Source organism: Equus przewalskii, chromosome 13 (assembly GCF_037783145.1).
Source record: "Equus przewalskii isolate Varuska chromosome 13, EquPr2, whole genome shotgun sequence".
Taxonomy (NCBI): domain Eukaryota; kingdom Metazoa; phylum Chordata; class Mammalia; order Perissodactyla; family Equidae; genus Equus; species Equus przewalskii.
In genome coordinates, this window is record NC_091843.1 from 36,340,951 (window position 1) to 36,366,163 (window position 25,213).

At 45.7% G+C, this 25,213-nt stretch overlaps 2 protein-coding genes across 7 annotated transcripts in view; both read left to right on the forward strand.

The window, feature by feature from the left end:
- Nucleotides 1-13,781, forward strand: part of DNAJC18 (DnaJ heat shock protein family (Hsp40) member C18) — a 31,062-nt gene extending 17,281 nt beyond the window's left edge. For all 3 annotated transcript variants that reach the window (XM_070570803.1, XM_070570802.1, XM_008515545.2), the window contains 5 exons: nucleotides 481-666; nucleotides 1,644-1,753; nucleotides 2,760-2,869; nucleotides 5,027-5,199; nucleotides 10,028-13,781. In XM_070570803.1, the coding sequence (XP_070426904.1) occupies nucleotides 481-666; nucleotides 1,644-1,753; nucleotides 2,760-2,869; nucleotides 5,027-5,199; nucleotides 10,028-10,152 (704 nt within the window). In that variant the 3' untranslated portion in view covers nucleotides 10,153-13,781. The remainder of the gene's footprint in view (nucleotides 1-480; nucleotides 667-1,643; nucleotides 1,754-2,759; nucleotides 2,870-5,026; nucleotides 5,200-10,027) is intronic.
- A 5,148-nt stretch (nucleotides 13,782-18,929) lies between these two features.
- On the forward strand, nucleotides 18,930-24,316 carry SPATA24 (spermatogenesis associated 24). 4 transcript variants are annotated; one of them, XM_008515543.2, is made up of 6 exons: nucleotides 18,930-19,105; nucleotides 20,276-20,341; nucleotides 20,568-20,698; nucleotides 20,786-20,856; nucleotides 23,944-24,046; nucleotides 24,154-24,316. In XM_008515543.2, exons 1-6 carry the CDS (start codon nucleotides 18,989-18,991, stop codon nucleotides 24,281-24,283), a joined length of 618 nt encoding a protein of 205 aa, XP_008513765.1. In that variant the 5' UTR covers nucleotides 18,930-18,988; the 3' UTR covers nucleotides 24,284-24,316. The 4 variants fall into 4 exon arrangements, with proteins under 4 accessions (XP_008513765.1, XP_008513766.1, XP_070426906.1 ...); XM_008515544.2 differs by having other exon boundaries at nucleotides 18,933-19,105; nucleotides 24,128-24,316; XM_070570805.1 differs by having other exon boundaries at nucleotides 18,933-19,105; nucleotides 24,143-24,316.
- The last annotated feature ends 897 nt before the right edge of the window (nucleotides 24,317-25,213 follow it).

Consider the following 25,213-nt stretch of genomic DNA (forward strand, 5'->3'; position numbering starts at 1 on the left):
TTAACTGCTGTGCCACCGGGCCAGCCCATTATCTTCCTCTTTTTGCTTGAGGAAGATTTGCCTTGAGCTAACACCTGTGGCAGTCTTCCTCTATTTTGTATGTGGGTCGCTGCCACAGCATGACCATGGAGAAGTAGTGTAGGTCCATGCCTGGGAACTGAACCCAGGCCACCAAAGCAGAGCACACTGAACTTAACCACTAAGCCATGGGGCCAGCCCCAAGAACACATTGTTGATGAATGAGCACAGGTGTTCTTAGTTCATCTTGAATCCAGTGGTGTTTCTGGCTTGTCAAACTAGATCATGGAAAATTTCAAGGGCAGGTGGTTGGGTAAACTTTCTAGGCCCAAGCACCTCTCCTTGGGCCCCTGTGAAGTTACCCAGCATTGATGAACTGAGGGCTCTTCATTGCTGCTAGTCTGATCACCCTCAGCTACAGCAAAGACTGTGTACTCAGGTGCTTTTTGGTTTGGGTTGCAGCAATAGGAAATGCCTTTGCAGTCCTGAGCAATCCTGATAAGAGACTCCGCTATGATGAATATGGAGATGAACAGGTGACTTTCACTGCCCCTCGAGCCAGACCTCATAGTTATTACAGAGACTTCGAAGCTGACATCACTCCAGAAGAGCTATTCAACGTCTTCTTTGGAGGACATTTTCCTACAGGTTAGTATCCCAAAATTATTGTTTAAAAATTTTTAACAAGATCCTGTTTGAGGATCTGGATAGAGGGACCATGGTATGGTGGAAACAGCAAGAATTTGGAATCAGATGAGCTGAGGTTTGAGGCAAGTCTTCAGCCTCCAGCTGGGCATGATTTTGACCAAATCACTTAGTATTTCTGATCCCGTTTCCTCACCCGAAGAATGGGGCTGATAATACCTACCTCACAGGGCTGCTATGAGGATTGGATATTTTTAAGTACTTTATAAATAAATAGCAGAATGCCTATTATTATCATTATTGCAAAATAGCAGTTTTTTTTTTTTAAAGATTTTATTTTTTCCTTTTTCTCCCCAAAGCCCCCCAGTACATAGTTGTATATTCTTCGTTGTGGGTCCTTCTAGTTGTAGCATGTGGGACGCTGCCTCAGCGTGGTTTGATGAGCAGTGCCATGTCCGTGCCCAGGATTCGAACCAACGAAACACTGGGCCGCCTGCAGCGGAGCGCGCGAACTTAACCACTCGGCCACGGGGCCAGCCCCGCAAAATAGCAGTTTTATAAAGATAAAAGTTAGGAAAGTATCCCCAGAGAGTTGGAAGTTGGGATAATTAAATTCCCAGGAAGTAAACTGAATTTTATGAGTTGCTAATAAAGATACTAGTGACGTAATCAGATATTGGGCAAGGAAGCAGCATGAGCCTGTCAGACAGAATTCATGGCCCAAATGCTCCTTTACCGGCCTTTTAGGGTTCTCTCACTCACTAGTTACAAAAGACTATTTAAATAAAGGCAGGAGAGCTAAGCACATTGCATTTCCATCTGGTTCACTTGGCTTACCTACTGTCTTATTTTCCTACTTGGTAAAATGGGATAATTCTCTACCCTCAGAGAATCTATTCGGGAGCAAGGACCTTGGAAAAGGCAAGGAAGGAGTGTTTGCTATATCTCATACTAAGTATTTGCTTTTCTTTCTTTTCCAGGAAATATTCATATGTTTTCAAACGTGACAGATGACACCCACTATTACCACCGGCGGCACCGACACGAGAGGATGCAGACACAGAAGGAAGAGGAGGAAGATAAACCTCAGGTACCCAGGGAGGACAGGAGAACTGCTGCTCATAAACACTCGTACTGAGCTGACCTATGTGGCGTATGATCAGGTTTTAGAAGTTCAACTTGAGATATGTTGCTAAAATGTGCTTTAGGAAAACAGAGGCTGGTAAGAAGAGCTGGATAATTGACCCAAATAGGCCAGAATGGTACCCCCTTCCCCACCCATTCTTTCGTTGCTCTCAGGGGCTTTCAGTTCCTTTGTGGGGCTGTCTTGACCAAGGTTTTCTTGACTGCAGAAAATAGGAACTCCTTTGAAAATATTCAGAACTAACAGGGGTTTAAGGGATCAAGGGAGTCTCACGAAGCTTAAGGGCAGGAAGCACAACTGGGTCTCATGACAGATGGGAACCAGGAACTGGGGTGCTGTCAGGTACCCATGCAGTTGTGCTCTCCATGACTCCTTGGGGCCAGATTGTCTCCAATTTTCCTGCCTCTCTGCATCTGCTTCATTCGTTCTAAGCAGCCTGGCTTGTCCTACTTCCCCTTGCAAATGGCAAGTCCTTAGTGCCTAAGAGTATGTATCCTTTCTTCAAGTGACTGCCTAGCAGTGAACGGTGATGAATCTCAATCCCAAATTCCTAAGAGGGAGCATGTGATTATCCCTGCTAGGGTTAGATGTCCCCTGGTCCATTCAGCTGTGGCCAAGGAAACAGAGTTGCATAATATTAACCTGGCCCAGTAAGAGCCACAGTCTGGGCAGACTCACCCACAGATGTCTGCTTCACTGGTCTTAGAAAAGGAGGCTGCAGGAGAATTACTGGGTGTCAGCCCAGGTTGTGGGTGGGCCTCCTTCAGCCTTCACAGCAGAGAGAACAAGAATTGTTTGGTACCTCTCACCGGAAAGTACAGCCTTCCCAGAAAAACCTTGGGCTTTGTGCAATGAATTGGTAATTTGTATTTTCTTTGGGGAAACTATCCTATTTTCAATAAGTTTTATACTGATGAAGAACACCTACACTAAATATTTTTTTCTTTTTCAGACTACGTATTCTGCATTCATTCAGTTACTTCCAGTTCTGGTGATTGTGATTATATCTGTCATTACTCAGCTGCTAGCTGCTAATCCCCCATATAGTTTATTCTATAAATCGTAAGTCAAATATTTATAAATCTTTCTTAACAATAGTCTGGAAGGTGAAAGACTTGAAGGTTTTGCTGGTACATAACCAACATTTCATTTCACATTTCATTGTAGAAAACACTGATTTGGTGTTTTAAGGAACAGCTGGATAGTAACAGTGCAGAGACTCAAAAATACTGTAGGCAGTTTCCAGTGCTCTCAGGAGATGGATTGTTTTGTTCTACAGCGACATCATCCGGGTCAGCTGCAGAACAGCAACAACTGGTTTCTGAAGGATTAATAGAATAACTCCAGGTTCAGATTATATCCTTATCACACCATGTTAGAGTTAGAAAGGACCCTATTGATCTTGTGATAGGATCCCTGGACCCTGTGCTTCTGAGAACATAGTACCTGAGATCTGGCGATTATTTTCAATTTAAGAAATTGCAAGAATAGGACATTTTATTCATGGTAAGGCTACATAGTCAAACCATAGTCTCACATTTCTTTGCTTTTACTGAAAATGTAGACATTCATTATAATGTTTGTATTACATGCAGATTATGAGCTCTGATAAGAATTTTTTTATTTCTTCAATTAATTATTTCAATTAATTCAGTTCTCAAAGTTTGGTCTCCAGACCAGCATCATCAGCATCAACTGGCAAGATGTTAGAAATGCAAACTCTTGGGGCCAGCCGGTGACTTAGTGGTTAAGTTCACACTCTCTGCTTTGGCGGCCTGGGGTTCTCAGGTTCAAATCCTGGATGTGGACATAGACACCACTCATCAAGCCATGCTGTGGCAGCATCCCACATACAAAATAGAGGAAGATTGGCACAGATGTTAGCTCAGGGCCAATCTTCCTCACCAAAAAATAAAAAGAAAGAAAGAAAGAAAGAAAAGAAAAAGAAATGCAAACTCTTAGGCCTCTACTGAATCAGAAACTCAGGGTGAGAATCTGCAATCTGAGTTTTCACAAGCCCTCCAGATAACTCTGGTCCATATTAAAGTTTGAGAATCACTAGATTAATTATTTTTTTAATTAATAATGAGAAATAAGTCATTACTCATTGCTCTAGTTTAGTCTACAAAAACCTTACAAAATGTGGAATCCATGACGCAATACATAACAGGAAGTTTTTGTTGGTGATCATGTGGAGTGAAGACTGTCATTCTGGATCAATATCTTCATTTTACAGAGAGGAAAGTTGAGACTCAAAGGGAGGTTATTACTCTCGGATCACACTGACCTGATTCCCTCTATTTCCTGACTTCCTGTATTCTCCATATGCTATAGCTACCTCCTTTCTTGTCAGGCCAGTGGGGCTGGCAGGAACCTGCCCTGCTAACACCTTCCCAAAGGCAGATGGGAGCAGTCGTGGCCTGAGCTCTTAGACATTCAGCAAGATTCCTAAGTTAAGAGATCAAAGGAAAAGGCTGAGAAGACTCAAATATAACTCATTTAAATGGAATTTGTCCAGTTTGAACAAAATCAGCTTGGATTTTGCACATTATTGTCACATTGTTTTAACTTGAATTTGTACTCCTTTCTATACTTCCTTATGGTTAGAATTTAGTTAACCCAGACCTGTTAATGTTTCTGAGCACCAGATACCATTGGATATCCTAGACTCACAGAGAGCCCAAGAAGTATCATGGAAATCTTTTGGCTGAGTTTTTTGCACTTCTCACTTAGCAGCTATGTGTGAAGTACTTTTTGTCATGTCCTAAAATTGGTGCTAAATTGGTGTAAGCTATCTGGTTATTTGTAAGTAGTTTACTATAACAATCACTTCATCCAACCAACATCTGCCAATAGCCTACTCTGTGCCAGGAACCATGCTAGGTCCTACACAATATACAAATTGTTTTTTTAAGCATTCAGCATTCTACTTTTAGCATAGAAAGAAACATAAAAGACGTGACTCCTTTAAGAGAATAAAGTAAATATATTGAAGCTGAATCCACAGTATTTACATGCTCACGTAATAGTGATAATGATGACATTACACTTATACTTTGCTAGGGAAATAATAAATGTTGCATGTATTAGAAGCTGATATCTGCACCTGCCCTCTGGAGAGGTGATTGTGATAATGATGTCTGTGAAGCCAGTGCTAAGAGTGATATTGCCGAATATAAAAAGCGTACCAGAGCCTCTCTCTCTCTCTCCTTGTTTTAGGACCTTGGGCTATACCATTTCTAGAGAAACCCAGAACCTGCAGGTGCCTTACTTTGTGGATAAAAACTTTGACAAGGCCTACAGGGGAGCATCTCTGCGTGACCTGGAGAAGACGATAGAGAAGGATTACATTGATTACATCCAGACGAGTTGTTGGAAGGAGAAACAACAAAGTAAGATGCTCTAAAAGGGGCTTTAGCTGGTAGCCATCCTTCCAACCTAAGGCATCCCCGCTTCCTGATCCCTCCTCTCTCCTTGTTTGAGTCGCACATGTGCATGTGAACAGAGACAGGACAGAGGCCCTTCAGGATACTACAAAAAAAGGGAAGTTTATTGACAGGATACACGTAGCCAAGACTTAGAAATCTTAGGAACTTAGGCAGCACTAGTTGCCCATCTGTCTGTCTGTCTCTGAGCCTCTATCTCTCTCTGCCTATCTGCCTCTCTCCTCTCTGCCAACTGCCTTCCTTTGCTTCTTCAAGCTCTCCTTCATAACTTTGTTTTGCTATGGTTTATTTTGATTTCTACTCTCCTAGTTGCTCTCCCAACTTCCCCACTCCATGAGCCATTGGCCCCTTTGTACATCACAAGCCTCCTCTTTAAGTTGTAGCTGGTTTGGTCTACAGTTTCTTAACTCCACATTCCCTAGAGGGAAATCTGATTGATCCAGCCTAACTTTTTGAGCCAGACCGAAGGTTCATAGATTGTTGGTATTCAGTTAGGTGCCCCCTTTCCTCATCTCCAGTTGCGTGTGGCCACACAGAACAAAAGTGACCCTCCCTAGGTCTGTGCCTTCGCTAAGGGTGGATGTGAGCAGGCCTTTCACTCTATTTCCCTCTCTGGAGACAAGGCAGGTGACAGTGTCTGCCACTTGACTTACAACTCCAGTGCGTGTTAATGGGGAATGTGGTAGCAAGGGTGGCCCTGTCTCTCAGCCAACAAGTTCTCTTTTGATCCTACTTGAATTCCACACACATGCACACCACCATTAGCAACTATCTTATAAAACATGGCTTTGGTTAATTTTTAAAGAGCAAACGCTAACTCATTTTTTAAACCTTATTACTGGGTACTATTAAACATTTAACAGTGTCTGGTAAAATTAGCTCTTCAGTCACAGTGCTGCTAAGCCCTTGCTGACCCATCACGCATCCCAACTCCACCCCCAAGGTAATCTCTCCTTCCTCTGTGTCCTTAGAGCACTCGGTTCATCCTGCTAACACAGTACTGCTCTCACAGTGTTAGTGCTCCGTAGGTAGATGTCAGTCTCCCTGCTGGACTGTGGGCTTTCTGAGGACAAGTATCATGTCTTATTAATTTTGTGTCCCAGGCCCCTGGCACAGTCTTTGCTTCAGAACAGGTGCTCAACAAATGTCTTTTGAAGAGAGGATTCTCAGGACTGGAAAACAATGAAAATGCTGAGGATTAAGAATCCCAGAGCAGGGTTAGTGTCCTAACCCTAGCCCTTAGGGACCTTGTCTCTGCCCTCTACTTTTATAGGGCAAAGCCCAGCTGAACTCTCAAGTGCATCACAACTTGGTGGATAATACCTCTGGGATATAAGGGGGAATTAAGTAGGAGGAAGAAGTTCCTTTTTTATCGGAAAAACTGAGGAGTCAGGAAGTACCCTATATCATTTTAAACTAAGTTTTCCAAGTTTCAAAAAATCAGGAAAGAATTTTGGAGCAAGATAAAGGCCTTAGAATAAAAAGCAGTATATATGTGGGTCCAAATCAGGTGAAGGCCACAGTGTGTACCCTGAAAGTCCCCACTGTTTTGGGCTCTGAGAGGGATTTTAATTTGTTGCTTTTTGCAAGAACTGGATGAAAATCTGCATTTCACCTTCTTCAAACACACACACACACACACACACACACACACACCCCCAGCTGGAACTATCCAAAGAGTTCATGGTAAGGATTACACCTAAATTGGCTTCTAGGCTTTCGTCCCCATCCCCATGAGGCCTAGTTTCAGGGCTTTGGCACTCTCCAGGTATAAATTAAAATCCAGTGGGTAAGCATGATACGTGTACCCACCAGTTCCAAATGGGGGGTTATCAGCATACACCCCTTAAAAATCTATTTCTGGCGTTTAAGGAGGGTGGCTGTCCGGAGCCTCCACACAACCCAAGTGCCATTTGAGAACAAGCAGCATCTGCCCTCCGGATCCAGCAGCAAGTGCAGCCAACAAGGTTAAATTTAGCAGTTGGAGGTTGTAAAAATAAACCCACTTGAGAACAAAGTTCACTCTTGGCAAAATACCAAATGGAAACTGTTTTTAGCAAAGTTAGCCATTGTCTTTTAAAATCTTTTGTTCATTTCTTTTCTCTACTCTACCTTAGAATGCTTAATCCAAATGAACTTCTGTAATCCTAAACTATGAACACTAACTGCCCTGTTTACTCCTTCACAGCTACATCTAGATAATAAACGTGATGCCAGGGGAAGTGGCCAGGCCACTGGGCTGGGATGGACAAAAGTAACAGGCAGGAACTGCCTCCTGGCCTGGCTGAGCTGAGCTGAGATCCTGACCCTGCCAGGCAGGGGAGCACTTTTTTCCATGTCCTGGAGCAGGGTAGCAGAGTGGGTAGAAGCTTAAGCTTTGAAATGGGGATAAAATGAACTTCCTCTTAGAGAGGTTGTATGGATTATAGAAGATGGTATGGGTATAATGCTTAGCATGGTGTCTGGCACATAGTAAGTGCCTGGTTCTTGATGGAGTCCAGGCCTTACTTGGCCTTGCTAAACTGGATGCAGTACTGTCTCATGGGGCTGAATCATGAGGGTTGTCAGGATCTATAGGGGTCTTCCAGCTGTCAAGACTCCAATCTGAGATCTTGTGCAGAGTGTTCTTGGGAGAAAGTCTGGGACTTGCTTCTCTTGGCAACTTGCCTGAGTCAGTTTACCTTGCAGGCCCAATGCTCTGTCCATCTACTACACTGGCATTCAGAGGTAGGGAAACATTTTACAAAGAAGAAAAGATGGTCTCTTGATCCTGCCCTTCCCAAACATTATTTTTTTTTAACTTAGAAGTTATTGAATATTAACAGAACTTATCAAAAGTAACATACTCATTGAGATGACCTTTTGCTCACTGTAGGGCCAAAGGATTCACTGGCAATTTGGAGAGAAGTTTGTCTAAGCATGGTAGTGGGGATGCGGGACATGGTTCCTTGAAACACTGACCTTGTGCAAAGTCATTGCTCTGGAGCAGGAGTCTCAATCTCTGGAGCACTAATACCTGGTTTCAGTGAACTTTATGAAAAGCAATGTGATGTTTTGAGAAAAGCATTCATATATGTGCATTTATCTTTCATCAGCTTATTCCAGTGGTCTTCAGTGTAGAAGATAGTAAGAATCATTAGCCCTTAATGTTGTCTGGAATGAGATTTCAGGCAATGAGTCATTTAGGTAAGCCCATTAAACAAAAAACCTAAGGAAAAGCAAAGCCACAGAATCTGTTCCATATAACTGTGGGTATAACTGTGACTCCAGAGGACCAAAGGCATAAACTGATTTTGTAGAGGCCCCCTGAACGGGTTTCCCACATGCCAGAGAAATGGAGTTAGTGCTGAGTTCTGGGCAGGACCCAGGAGCACAGGGCTTTCATTTGGGTGCAGCACATGATCCTCCATGAAGCTTTGTCACCTGCAAGGGTGACTGTGCCAAGGCAAGCTCTGGCTAGCAGGCCCTGCAGGGACCCGCGCCACAGGGTGAGAGCACATTGTTCTGGAGCCTGGGAGACCCGTTGCTTGCCAAGCAACTGCTGAGCTAGGGCCCCGGCTCTGAGCCCCATTGTAGAGGGAAGGTTTCCGTGTATACCCACTGCTCGCCCTGGAGTCCTACACTTCATCTTCACTTTGGGCCTTACTTGGTAAATAGAATTGTTGTGAGCAGAAATGCCAGACAGTGTTTTGTGTTGATAGAAACTTATTCAGAAACCAGTGCCCACTCTTCCCCTGGGCTAAGTATAATTCCTGTTCCCAGGCAGTTTGCTGATTAATCAGACAGGGGCCTCTCGTTCCACCAAGAAAAACAAAATCTGTCAGCAAGATGATTAAGAATGGAAAGACATATTTCAAAATGATTAAAATAGCATTTTCACAAGAAAGGTCCTTTAAACATTGAGTAGCTGCCTGTTGTTGGAAGATTTCAGAAGCCATTCAGCCCATCCAAGCATGCCACCCTGTTAATACACAACACATCTCTGGAGGTGCTTTTCAGGCATTCCCTCCTGAGAATGTCTCTGAAAATTTACAAAAGAATAAAAAATAAAGGCAGCCAAACCACTGTTGAGTCAGAGAAGACAGCAGAGATTATATTCTGGTTAAAAATAGAATGACCTTCTCCACCATGAAGAGAAAATGAAATTCATTTAGTCAAGGAGACAAAGGTCACCGGATCGAGATGATTTCACTTTTAAAAGAGCCCAGCTGCCTTTGGCCTTTGAGTTAGGGACCCCACATGTGGTGAGGGAATGAAGAAAGCCACCAGCAACCTGGCCTTCTATAGAAGGCATACGCAACGGAGGAGGCTCTGTGTCAGTTAGCATGTATGAGTTATGATCCCGCCACGCAGGGGAAAGCATGAAGCAGCTGTCTTTGTTTCAGATGACAGGGACAGGCGATTGGACTCCATTCTCTCCCAACTGCAATCTGAATCCCATTCGCAGGAAGACCGTGAAACAGTCAGTCTCCTCTTACTGCACACGTGCAGGTTTCCTAAGTCTGGTGCCAAATGTTCTATTGATAAGAACTAAGTGCAGTGCTTTTATAATAGAGCACAGATACTGCAGGACTCCGGGATCACAGGTGTCTTTTAATCCTCAGCACCTGGTGTAGTCTAGCTGCCTGATACTCTTGAATAAATGAGTGTTTCTTAATTTAATTGAAAGAAAAAGCATTAAATAAGTTAAGAGGAGCTTTGATTCCAGAAATATTGAAATGAAACAAAGAAGCTCAACTCTCTTGATGAATTGGTTACCTGTTTTATCTTTCAGAGTCGGAGTTGACAAATTTGGCAGGATTATACAGAGATGAACGATTGAGACAGAAAGCAGAGTCGCTGAAACTTGAAAACTGTGAAAAACTTTCCAAACTTATTGGCCTGCGCAGAGGTGGCTGAGAGGATGATAGTCCGGCGCAGGGTTGGGGTTTTGCTACTTGTTACTATTTATGTTCCTAATTCCATTTTATAATACAAAATTAGGAAATTATTAACATTTTACAATTTGCTAATGTTGTTTGGTGGGCAGAGTTGTAGGCGCTAGAGCATGGAGCCAGACTTGTCATCAGAGAATCCTTCCTAGGGATTGGCTCCAAGGGCCAGGAACAGTTCATCTAAATTGAATTAATGGCAAAGCATTTGATTCAGCGCCCCCTGTTCCTTGCCCACCCTGCCTCTAGGAATGTAGTTCAGGGCATCCCAGAGCAGATTCATGTTTTCTTCCTTCTTCCCTTCTTCAGGAATGTTTCAATACCCAGTCATTCCTAGGCATAGCCAAAGCAGATTAATATTAGTTGTTTACAATGTGCAGCAAGAATTATACCTCTCCCTTATTAGAGTCCTCATCTCCCCTAGAATCCAGCCTTTGAAACCTGCTCCTACGCAGCTTTCCATTTTCTAAGGGGAAGATGGAGAAATGTAAACTGTTGTAGTCAGTAGTTTTCTATTTGCCTAATCTCTGTTCAGAGTTACTAGCACTAGCACACAGCCTGTTTTGAGTTTCTTTTACTTCCTTAACCCTCTCTCTTATAAAAGGTCCAGAAATTAAAAGCTATTGAGTGAAACAGTTCAATGGACAACTCAACAGCAGGAAGCAGGGGCCAGGGGTGAAGATGAAATGCAAGACTGAACCTCAGTACAGGTTCCCCTGTCCATCATAGATACCAGAGAATGTCCTTTTTGTCATTTCCCCTTGCCGCATCACACTTAAGCTGAGTCCCTACACCCCACAGAGGTACAGTGGTCAGACCTACAAGGAGGCATTGCCAGCCAACCAGGCTGTTTGCTCAAGCCTAGGGATAGAAGGGAAAGACTCTTTACATGGCTATGGGGGTCTGGCGTTGGCCCCAGCAGTCACTTTGTCTAACCCAGTGCCCTGTAGTTTGTGATATGAGATGCTTTTTCACATAGTCAACATTTATTGAGTGCCTAGTATGAAGCAGGGATTCTCACATATATTTTCTTTTCTTTTTTTTTTTTAAAGATTGGCACCTGAGCTAACAACTGTTGCCAATCTTTTTTTTTTCTGCTTTATCTCCCCAAAATCCCCGTATATAGTTGTATATCTTAGTTGCAGGCCCCTCTATTTGTGGGATGTGGGACGCTGCCTCAACGTGGCTTGACAAGTGGTGCCATGTCCGCACCCAGGATCCAAACCCTGGGCCGCTGCAGCGGAGCGCGCGAACTTAACCACTCGGCCGAGGAGCCGGCCCCTCACATATATTTTCTTACTTTAGCCTCCTCACAACTCTGTGAAGTCGACATGTTATCCCTGTTTTTATGAATGAAAACTTTGGCCTAGAGAGGATGAATGGTTGACCTGGGTCACACAATTGGTAGTGGCAGAGCTAGATAGTAGGCTGATTATTGAGTAGAAGGTGTGATGTCATCCCGTTTCTCAGGTGATTCTAGCCAAATTGGTAAAGCAGAATCTTTCCCAAGGATGCCCCTGTCCCCCTGACTTTGTGACCCTGTATCCTTTCTATGGCAGTCCTGCATCCACTCAGGATACCTTCCCCCAAGTCTTTAGGAAGGAAGACCCTCTGTACACCAATTCTGTATACAAAACAAGAGGTCCCTCAAAGGCAAGCAGCCCTTCCCACCAGTGACAAGGAAGAGGTAAGTTGTTGCCTGTGCTACATGGTTCTGAGCCTTCATGCAAAAGCGAGTGGCCAGGATTGAGCTGTCTTGATTATCGTGAATCTGAACCTGGAAGGATCAGTAGGTGACTATAGTCTACACTCTATATTTTCTTCAGGATGGAAGAAAAGTTCCTTTTGGAAGGAGAGTCTACATTAAAAGTGATTTCCAAAGCAGAGTGTCTCCTTTGAGATGCATAGCTGTGATTTTGGCAGACACATCTAGCATGGTTCAACATGTGGGCATTCCATAGGGTCAGGAGATGGGTCCAGAGGCAAAGAGTGGAGCTTTGGTGGCTGTAGGGAACAACTGCTTAGCTGTGGGGAGTGGGGGAAGCTCCAGAGATAGCCAGATTTTGCTTCCCATGTAAGTCTATCCTCCTGGTTTGGGGGGGCTTCCTTGATCCCCTCTGAGTGACTAAGGGCATTTACACTGTAAAATGTGCCTGTGAGCCAAGCAGGCTTATGGAAAGTTTTCTTATACACAAAAAATCAAAGCTCTCCTCTTCCCAAACCCAACCTCTGCTAGAAAATGGGCCATAATTAAACTGACTTGACAGCTTAAAAGATGCTGCTCTAGAAGCCTATGAATAGTGTAGTCACACACTTTATGGATTTCATGGCAGAGACGAGTTATCTGTGATGACACTAAATAGAGGCAATGCTAACTACATTAAATGTCAGGTCTATTGTCTGTGTTTATAGCACTGATGGTACTGTTTTATTTATTAGCTAATAGACCACAACATTCACATTGGGTTTTCCTCAAGGGATTGGTATTTGCTTTTGGTTGAAGGATAGTTTAATCTATTTGGTACAGTCCAGAATATTGTTAAACTATAATTTCCTGGGTTATATTTTAGATGGGTTGTCTGCATGTTGGTAACATAAGCGTTTTCCTCTTGCCTACATTCTTTGGAAGGCTTCCTGATCATATATAAACTCTTTAGGTAAGGCGTATTCTTGCTATCAGAACTTGGCGTGCAGCTTTAGACTGTATCTGAGCATTAATGCAGGTTGGAGACGTGTGATAGGAGTGGGGCTAAAAAATAGGGCTTGAGGCTCAAGCAGAAACGGAAGCTCGCGTCCATTAGAAGCAAAGTGCTCTCTGCACTGCACGATCAGCAGTGAGGAGGGGAAGATGAAAATCCTTTTCACCACAAAGGACACTGCGGCTTGAAGGAATCTGTGTCCCCACATTAGCAACCCTGGGGTCCACCTGCTCAAACCAGAAAACTTGTGAACTTCCTTGATCAGCTCCAGGCCTCACAGCTTGGGAGAAGTGACCAGTAAGAAGATGTCATTGCTATGCTTTCTGTTGGAAACTATTAGAAATTACACTGAACTCCAAATTCCACTGGAATGTGGAATCCAGCAGCCTGGCCAAACTATGTGTTATTCTCGTTTTCATCCTCATACTCAGGACTGGCTTTGTGAGGAGGTACTGTTGAGATTCCAGAAGCTTCCTGTTACAACTGGCCACACATGCAAGTTCATTGTCTCTGCATGCAATTTTCCTCACAGGAGCTAGCACTTAATTAGTATTTATTTTGGATTCATTTAAGACGTAAGCTTAGAATCCTAATATATTTATTTTTGGAAGGGGCCAAGTTACTAGACATCTTATTTTTTGAGCCTGCATTCTTGATACCTCGTGCAGTGACCACCAAGTAACTATATGCCCATGTGTTAGATACTGATTACATCATTTGCATCACACTCAGTATTTGGAATTAAAGATGTGAATCTTCTGTGACCAGAGCCAGGTTTGACACAAATGGAATCAACTCCTCATGGAATAAGAATCCTGAAAATCTGGTCACCTGATCCACTGCATCTGGATTGAGTGTATTTTAACCGAGAAGGAAATTAAACAATTTTATATAAAAAGAATGGCTTTATATTTTTCCTTTGTTCTTTTACCTTTGCTCATGGCACCCTTGGGCACTGCATATTGCCCAACTCCCTTGGAGCCACTTAGGACTAGAGAAGCTGTTGACCTCTGCGCCAGCCTTCCCTCATCCATCAGTGGAATTATTGGTGTTTAGAACAATAGATAGCATTGGTGGCATCACTACTTCCATATTTGTTGTCTATCAAATAACAGCAGCTGCAGCATATCACAGCTAATGCACAGATCAAATCTACTTAGCATCTGAAAATCAGGTGTTATCCCAAGTTCCTTGCTGGCTTTGTTCCTAATGGCTCATATTTAGGAAAGTCTTAGTTTAAAAATATAGTACATGGGCATAATAATACCCTTCATTTGAAGAAAGATTGAGATGAGATTCAATTCAGGAAAGATGGAGAACTTGCTATGTGCCAGGTGGGCTGAGCTTTTGGGATGAAGGTCAGGGGACAAGTGAGACCCAGCCCAAGGTTCCTGGAGCTCACAGCTAATAGGGAGGCTAATTTTAGATAATGTTTCCCAGGAGGATGAATGTCAAAGGGGGCGACCAAGGGAACCTTGGGAATCTATAACAAAGGGATTAATCCAGTATGAAGTATCAGTGAAAGCAATCCTGAGAAAGAGAGAATTGAAACATAACCACCCTTCATACAGAGTGCAGGGATTTTTAATGGAGATGGAAGCAACGCTGTGAGTGCTCCCGTTTCTGTGAGTAGCACCACCATCCATCCAAGCACAAAAGTCAGAAACCCAGGGAACTTTGTGTGGTAGACTTAATTTGGTGTCCTCCGATGGACTACACCTAATATTCATGCCCTTTTGTAGTCCCCTTTCTGATCTGGGCTGGCCCTTGATCTTTAACCAACAGAATGTGGCAAAACTAGCAGCTCCCATTTTTGCACTTCTGGGAGGACAGCTGCCATGGTAGTCCAAGCACCCTGAGACCACTAAGCTAACCACATGGAGAACCAAACAACTGAGCTGGCAGCAAGAACGGAGAACTCAGACAATCCAAGCCAAGATGTTTGTGCCACCCCAGCTGATGGTCAGAGCAGAAGTGAGCAATGAGCTGCTCCCCCAACCCCCAGCCCTGTTCAAACTGCAGAATCGTCAGCAAATAAAATGGTTCCTGTTTTAAGCCATTACATTTTGTGGTAGTTTGTTTGCAGCAGTAAACAACCAAAACACCTTGACTCCCTTTTTCTCATATCCCCTCCACCATTAAGTCCTATCAGTTTTACCTCCAGACTATCCTAAATCCATCTGCTCTTCATCTCCTCTGACACCATCTGACTCCCAAATTACCATCCACTTTCTCTGATAAAAACTACTGCAGAAGCCTCCTAAGTGTAAGTAGTCTCTGCATCTCTTCAGGGCCCCCTCCAATTTGTAACCTTTGCTGCAACTAGAGAGATCTTTTTCAAAGCATAAATTATATCATGTCACCCTCTTTTTTTTTTTTTAAAGATTGGCACCTGAGCTAATATCTGTTGCCAATCTTCTTTTTTTTCCTTCTTCTCCTCAAAGCCCCCCAGTACATAGTTGTAGATTCTAGTTGTAGATCCTTCTGGCTCTGCTATGTGGGATGCCGCCTCAGCATGGCTTGATGAGTGGTGCTAGATTGGCACCCAGGATCCAAACCAGTGAAACCCTGGGCCACTGAAGCTGAGCGTGGGAACTTAACCACTCGGCCATGGGGTCGGCCCTTCATGTCACCCTCTTGCTTAAAATATTTCAGTGGCTTTCTTTTGCCCCCAGAATAAAAATCATCAAAGTCTTTAGCATGGCCTAATGCTTAGCAAGACTCTACCACATTTCTGGCATCTACCCTGTCTTGCCCTGTACATCTTTTTCTTTTTTTTTTTTACATTTTTGTTTGTTTTTTGGGGGTTTTTTTGTTTGGGTTTTGTTTTTTTTTTTGTTTTTTTTTTTTTGAGGAAGATAAGCCCTGAGCTAACTGCTGCCAACCCTCCTGTTTTTGCTGAGGAAGACTGGCCCTGAGCTAACATCCGTGCCCATCTTCCTCTACTTTATATGTGGGCCGCCACAGCATGGCTTGCCAAGTGGTGCCATGTCTGCACCCAGGATCTGAACCGGTGAACCCCAGGCCACCAAAGTGGAACATGTGCACTTAACCGCTACGCCACCAGGCCGGCCCTTATACATCTTTTTCTTTTCTGCCATACTAGCCTTTTAATTGCTAGACTCTGCCAACCCCTTTTGCCCTAGGGACTTTGTGTATACTGTTCCCTCTTTCTGGAACCCTTTCCCACTCATCTGCCCCTGCCCTCTTTGCTAAGTGCCTCCTGGTTACCTTAATAGGTTTCAGCTCAGACATCACTTCCTCACAGAAGCCTTCCCTGACACCCCAGATGGGGTTAAATCTCCCTTTATTCTCATCCCACTTTTTCCTAGCACCTGTCATAACTATAATGCTATTTATTTTAATAGTAACTTAATTTGGGATTTATTTGAGTGTTTATTTGATTATTGTCTGTCTCCCCTACTAGACTGAGTTCCAGTCTGGTTTTATCTGAGCCGAACCTCAAGGGGAATGACATGTCATCTGTCAGGACTTCCTCTGGAAGTGCAGCCCAAATTCGTTGAAACTACTCCCATCAAAAGGTGGGATGTGTCCCCTCGCCTTGAATCTGGACTCTGGCTCCTTGACAAATGGAGTACAGCAGCAATGACAATATGCCAGCTTTTAGGCCTAGGTCTTAAGCAACTGGCATCTTCCATTTCCCATCACTTTGGATGCTTTCTTTTGAACCCAATCACCATGCTATGCCAAAGCCCAAGGAGCCCATGGAGAGGAACAAGACCCTTGATCCTCAGCCTCAGATGAGCTCCCAGCTGACACCGCCAACTTGCCAGTTATGTGAGTGAGCCATCTTGGAAGTGAAATTTCTAGTCTCCCCTTCCAGCCCATTCCTCAGCCATCCCAGCTGATACTTCGTGGAGCAGGGATGAGCTTTCACTATTGAACCCTGCCTATAGTGAAGATTCCTGAGCAAAAATGATTTTTTTTAAGCTGTAAATTTTGGATCGTTTGTTATACAGCAATAGATAACCACAATATCAACCAGGATGACACCCCTGAGCAGAAAAGCAGCCCTCCTGGGGCAGAATCACAGAGCTGTTGGTGATGTCATGTCATTCTGAGCCTCAATGGGCCCTGGCTGGCCAGGAGCCCATACTGTTTGTTGACATATAGAGTGGGAGTCTGCGGCAGTCCTCAACCAGAGTCACCATCCCTCATGTTCATGCTGGTGTGCAGGGTACAAACCTGGATCCAGGGTTCTCTCTTGCTCATAACCTCCCATCCCCAGGGAACTGGCTACCAGAGCCCACTGCACTCCAGGGTTTTGCCCTAAATGTGGAGGGAATCCTGTTCCAGCTGGTGGAGGTGAACTTTGAGTGGCAAGGGATATATAATTATATATATGAGATCAAGCCCCACCTCATGAAAGAACCTTGAGAAAGACAAAGTTCAAGGGGAAGATTCAGGGATCACTGCCCCAGACGAATGTGTACCTTTGTCCAGGGTGATTCAGGTGAACATTCACATTTGATAAGACAAAGTTCCCAGAAGGCTTTGTGCTGAGGCACACAACCTACACAACACCCTCCAGGCCCCCGCTATCCAAGAGAGTAGCCGCTAGCCACATACAGCTATTTAAATTTAAATTTTAACTAATTAAAAATTTTAAAAATTTAAAAAGCAATTCCTCAGTCACAGCCATATTTCAAGTGCGGAATAGCCACATGTGGCTAGTAGCTGCCGTATTAGACAGTGCAGATGTGGAACATTTCTGTCACGGAAGTTCTATTTGACTGTACTGCTCTAGGTCCTTTAAAATTAGTCAACAGAAATGGGCTTGCCCTCAACGGCTTGAGAACAGACACAAGAAACAAGGAAAGACAAAACAAGGGCTACCACCGGGAGACTCACAGGAATAGCCACGTTTGTCAGCTCACAACATCCATCCCTAGGGGAGCTTTGGGGAGCAGTCTAAGTGGCTTACCTGTACTTTCAGCTTCCCTTCCCGCTCACTGACAAAACTTTTTTCAAATTCCTTCTTAATATAGTCATTTCCTGCTTGGGAGTATCAAATATCATAACTTTAGGATCTGTGTGTTCAGCATAGATGTGGCACAGCATCATGGTTAAGAACATGGACTCTGGAATCCAAGTGCCCACGTCAAAACCCTGTTGCAAGGCTTACTGGTTTGGGTGACCTTGGGCAAGTTATTCATTCTCATAGAACCCGCATTTCCTCATCGGTAAAATGGGGATATCAGAACCTACTTCCCAAGATTATTATGAGGATCATATGAAATAATACTAACAAGGCATAACGGTGCCACAAAAGAGTGAATACTCCATAAATATTACCTCTGATTTTCCCCAAGTTTAATCTTACTTGAGTTTCAGAAAAAGCTCTCGATGGGGATTTGGTGAAGATGTGTGACCACCTTACCCTACCCTACCTCCGTTTTAGAAGTCTCCTTCACGCCCCATTTCAGTTCCCCTAATGTCCTCAGGTTCTGCAGGGCCCTTCCCAGCACCTTGACGTGGCGGCACATGGCTCCAGTATGGATGCTCAGAGCCTGGTACCAGAGTATGAGGACTCTTTTCTTGGGTGAGGCCACTTCCTTTTCTATTCTTGAGCTGCCCTTCATTGCTCGGCTCAGGTTCCCTCAGTACTAAGTGTGTCTCTAGGAGGAAGAGAGATCACAGGAAGCTGGATTCTCATACTCTGGGGGAAATTTAGAGATTAGGGTGGGAGAAAGAGGAATGTGAAGCTAAAGATGCAGAGGTTGCTTCACGGTCTTGCAGTTTAACAGGCCCTGGGAGAAGGCTGAGCGGCTGGTGTCTGAGTGTTGCTTGTTTCCTAGACCTTACAAAAAGTATAAGCCAGGCCCTGCCTGCTCTGCAGGACTGCGTGAGAAACACAAGATAAAACAGATGTGCAAATTTCCTATAATCCTAAATACCTAAGGGTTATCAGAGTTTCCCCTGACCCGGGCGGCTCCTTTAAGAGGCGGGCCCCATCCCAGCTAACAGAGGAAGTACCCGCCCCCGGTTGCCAGGGTGCTCTGTGGCGTCGCATTCTGATTGGTGGGCGTTGGCTGTGCGGCACCCAGCGGCAGCCATTTCCAACGAGCTGGCGGGGGCGGAAAGATGGCGACGCCCGTCGGGTGGTCGCAGGGGGCGTCAGGGTCGGTGTGTCTCGCCTTCGATCAACTGCGGGACGTGATTGAGTCTCAGGAGGAACTGATCCACCAGCTGAGGAACGTGGTACGCAGCCAGAAGAGCTGGGGGAGAGGCCAGACTGGACGCCGCAATGGCGGGGGCGGGGCCAGACCCTGTCCAGATGCCAGGGGCGTGCCGAGAGCTCGTTCCCAATGGCGTCACCAGGAGGAGGCGGGGCCCAGATCTGTCCTGGCTGGTAGAGGTGGAGCCAAAAAGGGTCAGGGTCTTCATGAATATTTGCCAGAGAATTTCACTCAAAATCAAGCTGTTCTCTACTCTTTGCCTCATAGTGCAGGGCCCAGTAGATACGTTCCCGTCTATTCACTGAGCCTCAGTTTCCCCATTCCAAACTGGAGATGATTTCACTCACTTCCCAAGGCCCTCGTGTGCAGGCTGAGAATCTATAACATCTATTATAGACATCCCCTCCCCAGTGTCTAACGCAGTGCCATGCTGAGTGCAGTAAGCACAGGTTTGCCCTTGCACATGTGAACTTAAGGGCTTCCAACCCCGTTGTGTTCCTTTGCTTTTTCAATCAAACCCCAGTTCCTGGGTGCAAAACCTTGAAGCCACAGATTCCCTGGACAGTCATGGTAAAATCCTGGTCACCTGGAGTTCATGATTTTTCTATTTTTGTTTTCTATCTTGATAAGAAGGTCGGGAGATATCGCCATCTCTGAAATAAAATTGACTTCACATCTGTTTCTCATTCTAATGGCTGTATGCAGCTCTAGGCACTGAATTACATTCAGTTCCCTGAAGGTACCAAGTCTTTCTCTTGGCAGCTGGCCTTTGCATGTGTGTTCTCACTGTCTGGAATATGTTTCTCTTCCACCGCTCTTCTTCTGGCCCACCCCTGTTTAGCAGTCAGATCTCAGGTCTGACATCCCCTTCTTCGGAAGCACTTCTGACACTTCCCCAGGCCAGGTCAGGGGCCTCCTCTGGACACCACAGTCCTTTGTGCTTCTCCATCATAGTACACACCACGTTAGAAGTGCTGGCCAGGGCTATCTCCTCCATGAGCCTGTTTGCTCCTTGAGGGCAGGATGTAGAGCTGAGCCTCTGTGAATCTTGCGGAACTTCTCCCTTCCCAGGGCCTGAGTCTCATCCTAGGTGCCCTGGGCATCATCCCATTATCTGTTCTTGGTCCTGGTCCCTACAGGGCACCCCTCCTGCCCCAACCCCAAGCCCTCCCTAAGCCAGGCTCTGTTGCAGATGGTTCTCCAGGACGAAAATTTTGTCAGTAAAGAAGAGTTCCAGGCAGTGGAGAAGAAGCTGGTGGTAAGTTATGGCCTCTGCAGGCTCCTAATTTTCCCCCATTTCCCAGGATGCCTGTTATTGGGCAGAGTCATTGAGTATTGGCCTCTGAGAGCCTCCAGCCCCAGTAGTGAGGACAGAATCTTCCTGTATGGCTTCTATGTGCCCCTGAGAGAAAGGGGGCTGGTTAAGGGAGCCTACGTAACCCAGGGTGGCTTGGGGTAAGGAGGTCACAATGCTGCCCCTGCAGGAAGAGAAAGCTGCCCATGCGAAGACCAAGCTCCTCCTGGTCAAGGAAGAGGAGAAGTTGCAGTTTGCCCTCGGAGAGGTAGAAGTGCTGTCTAAACAGCTGGAGAAAGAGAAGTTGGCCTTTGAAAAGGCGTGAGTGGGCATTGGTAGAGGTGGGGAAGGGTTGGGGGTCCTGTCTGCCTGTCAGCCTTCCCATCCTTTCTTATCTTCTCCACCCAGACTCTCCACTGTCAAGAGCAGAGCCCTGCAGGAATCCAGCAAGAAGGACCAGCTCATCACCAAGTGCAATGGTAGGCGGGAGGCCCGCGCTCCCCACCATGCTTACATGCATGGGCTTTTCCCTAACAGCCCGGTGCCCGTGTCCAGGGCAGGGTTTCACCCCAACTTCTGTCCCCGGCTGAGGATACAGGCAGGCCCAGGCGGGCCACACCTTCGCAAAGGCCTTCAGGGACCAGGCAGGCCACGGAAATGAGGGAAGCGGTTGGTGTACAATATTCTTCACGGCCATAAAGGAACGGGCTCGCTCCCATTTTTCTTGAAACGTACAACCTTCTTAGTCCACCTTTTGTTTTCCCACTTTTGATGGGTATTAGAAATAGTGTACTTTACTCATAACTGTTACAAGAGGAACAACAGGGCAAGCAAAGTCCTATTTGGGAGCTGACCCTTAGTCTCAGGGTTGGGGACCAATAGGGAGGGGTGGGAACTAGGGTAATGTGGAGAGCCATGCCCCCTCTCAAGGGCTTAGCACCTCTGCTGTGGGATTGGGGGCCCGGTATTGTCAGATCTTTAAAAAAGAAACTGGAAGCCAGGTTTTAATGGAAGCTTTTCTGACTTTTTAGTGTTGGCAACTGATTTAGAAATTTTAAACATATTGTATGGACCAAGAAAAAAATGTCTGTGGGCCATTAGTTTTCAGCTCTGCTGTATGCAGATGCCTGTAGCTACTTGTTGGCTCAGTTGGTACTGTGAGTTGTGGGGCACTTTCAGTCAGCCACCCAGTGTCCCTAGACCTCAGGAACCCCTTTCATCTTCCCAGAATGCTAAATTCCCCTTACCTAGTTTAAGAAGTGGATATGAGTTCCATATGCAACATACGCTTCCTGCACTGCAGCAGATTTTGAGTAGGCCAGAGACCAGAGTCCAAACCCAAAAGAGGTTCACGGTCTCTCCTGATGGGCCCCCACCTGAAGCCTTGGGCATCCCTACCCACCAATTGAGTCCTCTCCCTCCCTTGGTGAGTACTCTCACTGGTAAGATGCCAGCCCACCTGGCCAGATCAAGGTGGGTGGACAGGCCTCATGGTTGTTTGATAAAGGGCTCCCATTAGGGCCTCCTGGGGCCCAGCAGGCAGTCAGTGCCTCCATACCCAAGGCCACTGGACCCCAGTCCTTCCTTCCTCCTTGGGCATCCCCCTACTTCCCTAAAAGGAACCTGGGGTTCTTTCCTGTTGGTGCTAGAGACATCCTTCCTTTAGGGCATTTCCTAGAGATCAGCCAAGGCCACAGGGCTCTGTGTCTGCTTGTGGAAGGTGTGTGTGAGTCATGGGGACAGAGCCTGGCTGCCTCCCCCCAGAATATCCTGAACCCCTCCCGTGGGGTACAAGCACTCCCCTGAGCAAATCTGGTGACCTGAGCCTCCCCCTGGCTCATGTCCCCCAAACCTCCCTTTGTGTGTTTCAGTTTGCTGTTGCACTTACATAGTTCCTTTCTCCTCTCAGAGGGATTTTCTAACCATTCTTTCATTGGGTGCCATTTATTTATTTTAAATTTTTCTCTCATTTATTTATTTATTTAATTTTTTTATGATTATATTTTTTGTGAGGAAGATTCACCCTGAGCTAACATCCCTTGCCAGTCCTCCTCTATTTTGTATGTGGGATGCTTCCACAGCATGGCTGATGAGTGGAGTACGTCCACACCTGGGATCTGAACCTGCGAACCCAGGCCACCAGAGCGGAGCACACGGAACTTTAACTACTTGGCCATGAGGCCGGCCCCCTGTCTCATTTATTTTTAAAGATTCACACAAATTTCTGATGCCTTTTCCCAAAAGAACTTCACAAGCAATCAGTCCAGATTAGCTGGATGACCTGGGGAAGAAGGTTCAGTCAGCCTGGTCCTCTGAGCCAGTGAGCTCAGCTCTTCATTCTCTTCCTTCAGCCGTGTCTCTGTTTCTTTCCTCTTTTCCATGCTGTACCTTAACTTTTTACCATCTCTTCTGAAACATGCTTCACTATTTCTGCATTTTCAGAGCTTGTGTTCTAGTTAATCTTTGTCCCATCTTTAAAGGCAGTAGAATTTTCTTCCTGTGAGGATCAGAATTTTCCAGGGCTTCCTGGGGGACAGTTATGTAAATAAAGCCCCCCCAGATCCCTACAGCTTCATTGGATTTTGACCCAAGACACAAAAATTATCCTTGCATCTAATGAGCACTTAATTTGGGGGTAAGGGTTGCCACCATCTCCCTGGGTCCTCCCACCAGCTGTGGAATAGGGGCTGTCTCTGTTTCCATCTTACAGAGGAGGAAATGGGTCTGAAAAAGGAGGCAACTTGCCCAAAGTGATAATACTGTCTCATCAATATTAACTTTATTGAAATGTCGCCTTGTTCTGTTCTCTGATCAGTTCCTGCGTCTTAACTCTCCTTTTAGGAGCTGCCTCCTTGAAGGCCAGGACCCTGTCTTCTCCCCTGCAGCCCTAGCACAGGGCTGGGCGTCCAGCTGGCCTTCAGTAGGTCTGGGTGGATTGAGATAACTGAACTAGGTGATGTTTCTAAGTCCTAACCCCCCAGGGACCTCCTGTTCATTCATTCCGCACATAAATTTATTGTGCACCTACTGTGTGCCAGAGACTGTTTTAGGCCTTAGGGTTAAAGCAATGAAGAAAACAAAAATCCTTGTCCTTGTGGACCTTACATCCTAGTAGGGAAGAAGCAAAATGAGTAAAATATATGGTATGTTAGATACAAGTGCTAAGAAGAAAAATAAAGCAGGAAAAAAGGATAGAACTATTAGGAAGGATTGTAATTTTAGACTAGGAAGGTTCTTGCCAAGGAGGTGACATCTGTAAAGATCTGCAGTTGAGGGCAGGAGCTGTTCATCCTCCTGCTTTTGGGCGAGGCTGTCCTCATGTGAGTCACCTGGTCCAGAATAGAATTGTGAAGTCACTAACACAGTCATCAGACATTGTGCCCCCACCACCAACCTGTCAAGACTCCATAATAAACTCATTCTTACTAAAGTATTAGCAACTACTCATGGAGAACCCCTGGGTAGGGGGAGCCAGGTTCTGAAAAGACTCATGAGAGAATGCTTTATCTCAGGAAGGAGCCCGTGGGATGGGAACCACTCCTCCTCCCTGCCTCTCTCCCCCACAGAAATTGAGTCTCACATTATAAAGCAAGAAGATATACTTAATGGCAAAGAGAATGAGATTAAGGAGTTGCAGCAAGTTATCAGCCAGCAGAAACAGATCTTCAGGTGAGGGGTCCGGGCCAGGCTGGGGGTTGTTGATGGAAGCAGGAAGCCAGACCTCTGGCCCCTACCCTGCGCTGTCCCCAGCCCACGCCCAGCCAGCTCCGTTGCAGGAATCACATGTCTGACTTCCGGATCCAGAAGCAGCAGGAGAACTACATGACCCAGGTGTTGGACCAGAAGCATAAGAAAACCTCGGGGACACGTCAGGCCCGGAGCCAGCGGCGTCCTAGGGAAAAATAAAATGGTCGTCGCCTTCCTGCTCTCTGGCTGTAATGCCCGACCTCTGCCTTCTCTGCTGTCGGGGTCCCCATCCCAAACCTTCCTATCCTGTGGGTCCCCCCACAACCCAGGCCTCATGAGTGGCCTGGCCCTCAGGGAAGGGGTAGAGGAAGAGGCAAAAGGTACTCTCCTTCCTTCCTGCCTGCCTCCTGAGCCTCCATGACCTAAGCGAGAATCAAGTTATCAGGGACTGGGTGGGGAACAGGCCTTGGACCACCACCTTCTAGGCCACTCTTAGGCTCAGAAGAGGATACTGCTTAAGCCCTCAGCCCCTGCTACTTCCCTTTCTCCCTTGGGTAGTCGTGGGGCTATGGGGTTGTAGCCTAGGGCAGGACTACATTGTTGTCTAGTCGGCAGTGTCCCTTTTTACTCTCTGTATTTAATCCCTCCCTGTATAAACAGCCCTGGTTACCCCAGTAACACCTCACCCCACTCCCAGTGTCTTGATAAATTTAACTCTCCCAACTTGGCTATAGAGCAGGAAGAGGTGTGTGTGTGTGTGTGAAGCCCTGAGCAGACTTCAAAGACAGTGGGTTCCAGGACCACAATGAATTTGGAAAATCACATAACAGGAATGTTATACCTGTGAATCACATTTGTACCTTCTTACATTTCCCCCAAACACAAGTTTATCAGGCTTCACAAATGGGAGGAAGGGAAAAGGAAAACACTATTTTTAAGGTAGGAAAACAGTCTATGAAGGGACTATGACTTGCATGCAGGGCTGGATGTGATGGACAGGCTTGATCCTCTCAGAAGCCATCACTGATGGCTAGGTGATCGTGGGGACACACCCAGGCAGGGGCCCCACTCAGAGAAGGCTGAGTCAGATTTGTCGAGTCTAGTCTTTCCTGGGTCAGCATGAGGATGAATGCAGGAGGGGCCAGTGCT